This window comes from Engraulis encrasicolus, chromosome 8, assembly GCF_034702125.1.
Source record: "Engraulis encrasicolus isolate BLACKSEA-1 chromosome 8, IST_EnEncr_1.0, whole genome shotgun sequence".
Lineage (NCBI taxonomy): Eukaryota > Metazoa > Chordata > Actinopteri > Clupeiformes > Engraulidae > Engraulis > Engraulis encrasicolus.
Window position 1 is genome coordinate 20,099,755 of NC_085864.1, and position 10,000 is coordinate 20,109,754.

A 10,000-nucleotide genomic window follows, 5' to 3' on the forward strand; every position below is an offset into this window, starting at 1 on the left:
CTTGCATTCACTTCATGCTGTTCTGCTCCTCACTCTCTCTCCCTCTCTTTTTCTCTCTCTTCTGCAGTCTCTTTCCTCCCCTGCTCCACTATCACTTTCAATCTCTTTCTCCATTCTTTCTCCCGCATTGTCTCTCTCTTTCTTTATCGTTCTCTTGCATTATCTTTCCTCCACTCCTGCACTATAACTTTAAATCTCTTTCTTCTCCTCTCTCTCTCTCTCTCTCTTTCTCTCTCCACTGAGCAGCGATCCCCATGCTAGCGATCACCTTCAGCGTGTGTGAGACAAATACCGTCATAAAGACTGCCGTGCGTGTCCGTCGGCTAAAAATAGATTACGTATGCGTATATGCGTATCGGATCATGGCAGCCATTTATTTGTAATGGCGTTGGGGGTGTTTTCGATGGGGCTGGCCAAACGGCATAGAGGGAGATCACCTATGGCTCTCTTTCATGGAGTACGGAGGCTGCATAGGCTACGGAGGCTACGGGGCGATGAGGACGAGAGTCATTATGCTAATGACATTAATCAGATGCTCAGTGAACCTCACACACGCACACACACATGCATGCACACACACACACGCACACACGCGCACACACACACACACACACACACACACACTATACATGCAAACACACACACACACACACAGACTCCACGGGCCAGATGGAAAAACAACCATGTGTGACTGCTGCCTGGCGCAAGATGAAGGCTGCCCTCGTCAGACAAAGCTCAGCTAGCAACCCGCTACGCTAACGAAGAGAGAGAGAGAGAGAGAGAGATAGGAAGGGAGAAAAAGGGAGAGAATAAGAAACGATGAAATGGAGAAGGGAAATGAAAGAGGGATCTTGTAAGTGTGTTCATGTGTGTGTGTGTGTGCTTCTGTTTTTATGTGAGAGAGAGCTAGATAGATAGATAGAGTGAGAGAGACAGAGAGTGAAGAAGAAGAGGAAGAAGAAGAGGAAGAAAAAGAAGAAAGTGAAATATCAAATGTCTGATTTAATGCTGATATATCGTCTCTTTCAGTGTACCCCATGTTGTTGAGCTGCTTGTTGCCATATTTACGAACCCCTATTTCCTGCTCTCTCTGCTTTCCCGCCTTCTCTCGCCATTTTACTTGAAATCAAAGGGAAAAAAAAGAGTCGATTTTATTTGATTGATTCAGTTATGTGGGTAAACGGTGCCAACTATAAAACATACCACGAAAGGGGTCAGGGGAAAAGCGGTAAAAGCTGATTGAGATTAGGTTTGAGTTAAGAATCACGTCAAATCAAGTAGCAGAAGTAGTTACAGCAGCCGTGGACCGACGGGGCAGAAGCGTATATTTTTACAAGGAAATATCGTTTCGTGTTACTGCGGGTGAGTTGATTGTGGAAGCGGTGGAGGCTTTTTTGATGCTCTTTTTTAAACATTTCCTGATTGAAATTTCTTGATGTTAGTTTTTAAAAAAAAAAACACACGGGGCTGGACTGGCAATCTGGCATAGCGGGCATTTCCTGGTGGGCCCCGCACCCTCGTGGGCTCCTATTTTCAGAAATTTAAAAGAAATGAAAAAAAATGAGGTCTTTTTTTTACATTTCTGAAAATGGGTGCCCACGAGGGTGCAGGGCCCACCGGCGAGTCAGTTCTGCGCCGCTCATTTTAAAGGGAGGGGGCCCTTTAAGCCAAAAGTGCCCTGGCCCTATTTCTCCCCCAGTCCAACCCTGACACATACACACATAAACACTTGCCTCTGGCGCGAATCACTTGGGCTAGGAAAAGCGCTGTAAGGGACATGAAAAATGACATGAGGTATCCAAAATAAGACAGTATATTTACATAGTCGGAAGAAAATAGAACAAAAAAGTAAACAAAAAACAAAAAGAAAAACACAAATAAATATCAGAGAGACTTTAAAGGGTGGAGTGTCAAGGAAACACTCGTGAGAATGCTTTCCAGAACACTAACCCAGCCTGCCAAAAATCTCCCTGGAGCGCAAAAAACATTGTACATCTACAACTATATCTATGTACAGGGCAGCTGACAGCTTTGGCTGGGCCCGGGACAAAGACATATGAAAGGGCCCCAAACCCAATACATACGTACATACAATGTAATGAGGATCCAATTCTGGGGCCCTCTCTCCCTGGGCCCAGGACACGTGACCCCTTTGTCCCCCTTGTCACCTTCCCTGTTTACGTATTGCTACATCTCTTTTCTCTTGCCTTGTCTTCCCTTGTACTTGCCTTTTTTCTCCTGGCTAGCTCTAGTCATCAACCTCCAGAGACAGACATACTGAGAGACATACAGAGAGACAAACTGCTCTAGGGATCTATCATTCATTTAAGGCACAAATACACGCAAGCACGCACGCAAGCACGCACGCACGCACGCACGCTCACACGCACAAACACACACACACACACACACACACACACACACACACACACACACACACACACACACACACACACACACACACACACACACACACACACACACACACACACACACACACACACACACAAACACACGCACAAGCACACACGCACAAGCACACACGCACACACACACGAATCACACACCAGTGTGGACGAACACACACACACACACACACACACACACACACACACACACACACACACACACACACACACACACACACACACACACACACACACACACACACACACACACAAGCACACACACACGAATCACACACCAGTGTGGACGAACACACACACACACACACACACACACACACACACACACACACACACACACACACACACACACACACACACACACACACACACACACACACACACACACACACACACACACACACCTTCCCTGAATGATTTTACTCACTCACTTATATGTCTCCTTGACATTTTCATTCCTCAAGAGAGAAGCATCAAAATGTGTAGTTTACCTCTGTTCTAAATGAAAGCCAAAATGCCTATCAATACTTTTATGACTGTTAATCTGACATCTGTCTTAAAAGGATATCTTTGTTACCCTCTATCACCGCCCCCCTTTCTCCATGTATTCCTCTACTGCCCCAGTCCCTGCACTGTCTCCCCTACTGGCAAAGTTGTATGCCTCTACTCAGCGCTCTAAATTAACTTTTTTATCACCATCCAAAATGGCTAGTAGATATTAATCTTACTAACCAGACACTCACTCTCTTATGGGTCAAAGTTCCTAGTAAGTTGGTCTTTTCTACCAGTCAAACTGAAGCTGGTGTTGACTGATTGACTAGTGTTGGCTAATTTAGAGCCTGCCTCTACTCCCTCTCCCTCTCCCTCTCCCTCTCCTCTGCCGGCCAGGTCATACTCCTGTAGCCTCCATTCTGTGCAGTATACCCCCCCTCCTCCTACCGGCGAGGTTGTCAATCTCCTTCTCCTGCAGCAGGCTGGCGGCGTCCTCGTCTCCCTCCAACGTGAGCTCTGCTTCTGGGTTCTGGTTGACCACCGCCTGGCTGCGGAAACCTTTTTTGGCCTTCACACCATCCTGGTCTTCCTCCTCCGAACCTGCAGGGGGAGATACACACAAAACCGCATAACAGGGGAGAGTTACTTTATTGATACACAGTCACACTCTGAGGGTATACAGTATGTTTGTACGTGTGTGTGTGTGTGTGTGTGTGTGTGTGTGTGTGTGTGTGTGTGTGTGTGTGTGTGTGTGTGTGTGTGTGTGTGTGTGTGTGTGTGTGTGTGTGTGTGTGTGTGTGTGTGTGTTGAAGTGAATGTGTCAGAGAAAGAATCGTGTGTAGGTGTGTGTGTGTGTGTGTGTGTGTGTGTGTGTGTGTGTGTGTGTGTGTGTGTGTGTGTGAGAGAGAGAGAGAGAGAGAGAGAGAGAGAGAGAGAGAGGGAGATAGATAGAGAGAAAGAGAGAGAGAGAGAGAGAGAGAGATATTACTGTCAATGCCTTATTTCGTTTACCTGCACATTGGAGACTGTTCAAACACAATTTCAAACTTCTGTGCTAACCCTGTTACATAGATTTGTGACAATAAAGTACACTTGACTTGACTTGATATATGTGGGGGGAAAGTGCACAAAGACAAAACATGCTTTGTTTACAAATTTGAGCTATTTATCTGAGATGCTTGTGTTTACTCCTGAAATACTTCATGTGTGTATCTGTTAGCAGACAAAAAGGGGCTGTGGTAAACAGCATTGCAATTACTGTTTTGTACAAGTACATACAGTACATATGTGCAGTGTATATAAGAATACTATCATGCATTATTATTTCCATCTGTCCTCCTGTGTCTAAAACTAAATTGTGCTGCTAACTGCTAAATTGCAGTTAGGCGCATAGTGTTTTTTATTTTTTTGGATTTTTTGCAGATTATTAATTATGAATTAAAATTAATTCAAGCTCAAATAAAAACTGTTTTTTTTTCCTCTCTGAAATTTCAACAGTTTTGACAGCATTACACTGAGTGTGTTTATTTTAAAAACATTACAAGAATGATGATGTCTATGGGATGTTTGGGTTACTAATTACAAACGATGTCTGTTGCGGTTTACTAACAATAGGCTGAGGTATGGAAGGTACGAGGCTTACTGTCATACATTCCACAGCGTTTAATGCCATTTGTATTGTTACCCGTAAATTGTTTACAAAGTGGATTTGATTGCATAGCCCAGCGTAACCTTCAGTCAGAACGCAACAAGGCAATGGCATTCACCAGCATGGCTAAGCTAAACTTCACATGGCATGTCGACCACATGTAAAGGCAGACAAAGAAAAGGCGTCACGACAGAAATATCAAAATGCTAATCTGTGTTTGGTTGTGTGTTTAGCCTGAAACAGACATTTTGAACAGCGGGACAGTGCGTCTGATGGGGCGTCTGAGCTTGCTTTTTATGCAGGCTGACACCAGCCCACAACGCACTGTCAAATCGCCTGACTCTGCATTTTACACCGTAAGTACTCGTGTCGGAAGTCATAACGATGTGCACACACGCAAGCAAGTAAGCAACACAAGCAGTTTTCATTTCCGATCGTTACAGAGACAGAGACATTACACACACACACACACACACACACACACACACACACACACACACACACACACACACACACACACACACACACACACACACACACACACACACACACACACACACACACACACACACACTCACACACACACACACACACCAGAAAAAGTCTTTTTAGCCCTTATGTTTAGCGTACAAGCGCCCTTGATGAAGCATTTCATCGTGTTCTGCTGTTTTACTCTTTTAGAAGCACCACAACAAAGCCTAGCGATCCTGTCCTCTGCTCATAGTCTATTAAGAGGAGTGGGAGTCATATGTATGCGATGGGAGATTCAGACAGAGGCTGGGCTGGGACAAAAAAAATGAGGCCGGGCATTTTCAGCCAAGACCACTCCGCAGGCATTGAGAGAGAGAATGAAGTGACAACATTTTTATTCAGCTTTTACGAGCTATTTTGACCACATCAGCCAAAAAAAGTATTTAAATCTGACTTCTGGGGTCCGCTGTGGCGGCACGAGGACTGACACCACAACATGGAGGAGAGGACCGGGCCAAAATCATCAACAACACTCAATCGGGCAAATGCCTTGTATGCCTAATGGCCAATCCAGCCTTGGGGGGCTCATATGAGAATGAGACTGAACAGACAAGTACAATTAGGGAGAGGCTGTGCAGCCTAGAGACGGACCCCCCCACACACACACACACCCCAAGCTCATCATCATCATCCCAGAGCTCAGAGCAGTGAGCAGAGCGGAGCAGAGCAGAGCAGCGCACACTAGACGGCAAATGAGAAATGACGAGCGGAGAAGGGTGTAGCCCACTGTACCAAAGAGGAAGAGACAGGAGAGGAGGAACACAGAGGAGAGCAGAGACAAAGACAAAGGGAACGGAGAGAGAGAGAGAGAGAGAGAGAGAGAGAGAGAGAGAGAGAGAGAGAGAGAGAGAGAGAGAGAAGAAAGAGAGAGAGGGAGAAGAGAGAGAAGAAAGAGAGAGAGTGAGAACTGAGAGAGAGGGAGAACTGGAGTAAAAAAAACCTCCACAACGGATTCATCAACTCTAATTTCCCACAATTCCTAGGAAGGGCTGCCACACGTCATGGCGCTCATGCAACATGGAGAGTGGGTGCGTGTGGTAGTGTGTGTGTACAATAGTTCAGTGTGTGTGTGTGTGTGTGTGTGTGTGTGTGTGTGTGTGTGTGTGTGTGTGTGTGTGTGTGTGTGTGTGTGTGTGTGTGTGTGTGTGTGTGTATCGTCTTCTTCTACGAGGTCATGCTCAGCGAGGGGAAGTAAAGTGGAACTTTACTGTGATGCAACAGAACAACAGCAGCCGGAAGACAACACAGTAGGGGGAGGAGGAGGAGGAGGAAGAGGAAGAGGAGGAGGATGAAGAGGAAGAGGAAGAGGAGAAGAAAAGGAGGAGGAAGAGGAAGAAGAAGACAACACAGTAGGGGAGAGGAGGAGGAGGTAGAGTTGGAGGATGAGGAGGAGGATGAGGAGGAAGATGAATAGGAAGAGAGTGGAGGAGAGTGGAGGAGGAAGAGGAGGAGGAGAATGAGGAGGAGGAGGAGGAGGAGGAGGAGGAGAGTGTAGGAGGAGGAGGAGGAGGAGGAGGAGAAGGAGGAGAGGGAGAGGATCAGGAGATGGAGGAAGAGGAGGAGGAGGAGAGTGGAGGAGGAGAAGAGAGTGGGGGACAGAGGAGAGAGGAGGAAGATGATGATGAGGAGGAGGCAGAGGAGAAGGAGGAGGAAGAGGAAGATGTAGAGGAGGAGGAGGAGGAGGAGGAGAGTGGAGGAAGAAAACACAGTAGGTGAGAGAGGAGGTGGAGGTGGTGGAGGAGGAGAGTGGAGGAAGAGGAGGAGGAAGAGGAGAGTGGAGTGGAGGAGGAGGAGGAGGAGGAGATGGAGGAGGAGGAAGAAGAGTAGGAGGAATAGGGGAGGAAGAGGAGAAGGGGGGGGAGGAGGAGGAAGAGGAAGATGTAGAGGAGGAGGAGGAGGAGGAGAGTGGAGGAAGAAAACACAGTAGGTGAGAGAGGAGGTGGAGGTGGTGGAGGAGGAGAGTGGAGGAAGAGGAGGAGGAAGAGGAGGAGGAGGAGATGGAGAAGGAGGAGGAGGAAGAGGAGGAGGAGGAGATGGAGAAGGAGGAGGAGGAAGATAAGGAGGAAGAGGGGGAGGAAGAGGCAGAGGACTGTGGAAGCAGGAGGAGGCAGAGGCAGAGGAGTGGGGAAGGAGGAGGAGAGTGGAGGGAGAGGCAGAGGCAGAGGCGCAGTAGCGCTTGGAGTTTGACGTGTTTTTGACATGTTCTCTCTCTGCTCTGCTCTGTGCAGCGTTGTGTTTCATGTGTACTCTCGCTGCTGTAGCGTTCCCTGCGGGATGTGGGCTGTGCAGAGGTCACGTATGACACTCGGATACGCAGGCTGTGTGTTTCTTTTTTAGAACAACTCTGTCTGTGAATGTATTCATTTTGTTCATGGATGTGTGTGTGTGTGTGCGCGCGCGCGTGCTTGTGTGTGTGTTTGTGTGTGCACATGTGTGTGTGTGTGTGTTTGTGTGTGTGTGTGCACATGTGTGTGTGTGTGTGTTTGTGTAGTGTAGGGGTGTGTGTGTGCATGTGTGTGTACTGTAAGTATGTACTGCTGTGTTGTAGTCATGGGTTTGCCGACATCTGTATGGAGGGCAGACGTAAAAAATAATGTTCTGTGTATGGGAAATCTTTTGTGTATGTACTGCATTTTTTGGTTTCATGAGTCTGTCACTGTCAGAGGAGACAAGAAAAATATTGTGATGGGCTAAAATTAGGATATATCTCAAATGCATTTTTACTATCTTCTACTGTGTGAAGCTATGGCATAGTGATTAAGGTGATGGGATTTACATCTTTAACATCAGAGGGTTGCAGGTTCGATTCCCATCTTTCCACTCCATGGCTGAGGCACCTTACATCACACAGCTCAAGGAATTGTAACCAATACCCTATAACGGTGACTCGCTTTGGATAAAAGTGTTAGCTAAGTGTAATGAAATGTAATACACTACATGTAATACACTACACTACATACACCCATTATGTGGGTTGTATGTATGCATGTATGTCTGTATATAGGCCTGTGTCCTCTGTTTTTTGTTTGTTTTGTTTTTGTTTTTTGTCAGTTGTGCAATAGTCTTGTGATGTGATGTTATGTGTATGTCCTCTCTTAACCGAGTGTTGCTCAGGGACGCAAAACGAATTTTGGTGAAAACGGACAGTAAAGTATAATCGTAATCGTATCGTATCGTATTAACACAAAGTGCAGCTTACTGCCCCATGCATGACTAATTTCAGACAACATGGCGAGGACCTTTCTGGCCAGAGAATGTGAATGTGTTAGTACTGTAGGCTATGTATGCACTGGGCTGTATATACTTTTGTGACTGTGTGTGCGTTAAGTTTCTCTGAAATACGGGAGAACGTATTCGTACATGTGTGTTCTCATGACTTTATATCCGGTGAGTATGAGTGTATGCTTACTTTCACTGATTAAATTATACGTCAGGAGCCATGGGAAGCCAAGCTATGTGAGAGGGAGCTTGTGGATGTGTGTGTGTGTGTGTGTGTGTGTGTGTGTGTGTGTGTGTGTGTGTGTGTGTGTGTGTGTGAGTGTGTGTGTGCGTGCGTGCGTGCGTGCGTACATGTGTGCATATGCGTGTGTGAGTACGTGTGTGCATATGCGTGCGTGCGTGCATATGCGTGTGTGTGTGTGTGTGTGTGTGTGTGTGTGTGTGTGTGCATATGCGTGCGTGTGTGTGTGTGTGTGTGTGTGTGTGTGTGTGTGTGTGTGTGTGTGTGTGTGTGTGTGTGTGTGTGTGTGTGTGTGTGTGTGTGTGTGTGTGTGACTAGGTCCTGCTCTGTGTCACATCACCTGGCTTTTCATCAGCGTCAGTGCAGAGGAAGAGGTCTAAGTTCCTGACTCGGAAATGAGGCCCTGGCTCGCAGTGTAGGGCTGGACCGGGGGAGAAATAGGGCCTGGGCCCTTTTGGCTTAAAGCGGCCCCTAATAATTAGCGACGCAGAAGGGACTCACCAGTGAGCCCCGCACCCTTGTGGGCCCCTATTTTAAGAAATGTAAAAATAAAACAAATAAAAAAACATTTAGGGGCCCATGAGGTTGCGGGGGCCAACCGGAAATGCCTGCTATGCCAGATGGCCAGTCCAGCCCTGACTCACAGTGTAGCTAGCGGGAGGGAGAGAGTGAAACAAGACACGGAGCGGCGGACCAAACATCAAAAGCTGGAAACGGACCGAAATCCAAAACCGCAGATTTACAAAAAGACATCATTATCCCCCCGCCGCTGGTTGGCCGACTATACGCCTCTGGATCTGGAACTGGATGACGGACTCGTACTACACGGTACCTACACCGCAATCTCCACTGCTGTGTTTGCCTTAGCTCGCGGCCTGCCAGTCTTGATTGGCCTGCGCCACCAACAGGCATAAGCACAGGTAGATATGCAGAGCCGCTGACAGCTTTTCCTGGGCACAGGACAAAGTCATCAACATACCCGGCACAACATACCCGTTTGAGCAAACACCACCTTATAATAACAGGTATAAGGTTGGATGGGACAAGGGTCAAATGACGGAGAGACCAAGGCTGAAGGAATGGAATAGACAGAGAAAAAAAACATGGAGGGTTGGAAGGAAGAGTGGAGGGAGGGGAAATGGAGGAGAGATGAGGAGAGGAGGAGGAGGAGGTGGAGAATGGTCAAGACCAGCCCCACCAATGATGGTCATAGGATTGAATGGGATGAGGGTAGAGGCAAGGAAAGAAAAGATGAAAGTAGAGATGCATAGAGGGGTTGATGGAAGAGGGGCGCTAGAGCTGGTGGAAGGGGACAGGAAGGGGGTAGAGGGGTCAAGACTAGCCCCACCAAAGAGGCATAGGGGCATAAGGGTGGTTGGTGGGTAGAGGGCCAGACAGATGGAAGGGATGGAGAGATGGAAGGGATGGAGGGAGGGATGGAGT

General features: G+C 47.3%; 1 protein-coding gene across 1 annotated transcript in view; it reads right to left on the reverse strand.

The window, feature by feature from the left end:
- The window catches only part of LOC134454832 (neurobeachin-like), a 716,394-nt gene that overhangs the window by 266,876 nt on the left and 439,518 nt on the right, over positions 1-10,000 (reverse strand). Inside the window, exon 44 of the mRNA XM_063205991.1 lies at positions 3,366-3,518. Coding sequence (XP_063062061.1) covers positions 3,366-3,518 — 153 coding nt within the window. The remainder of the gene's footprint in view (positions 1-3,365; positions 3,519-10,000) is intronic.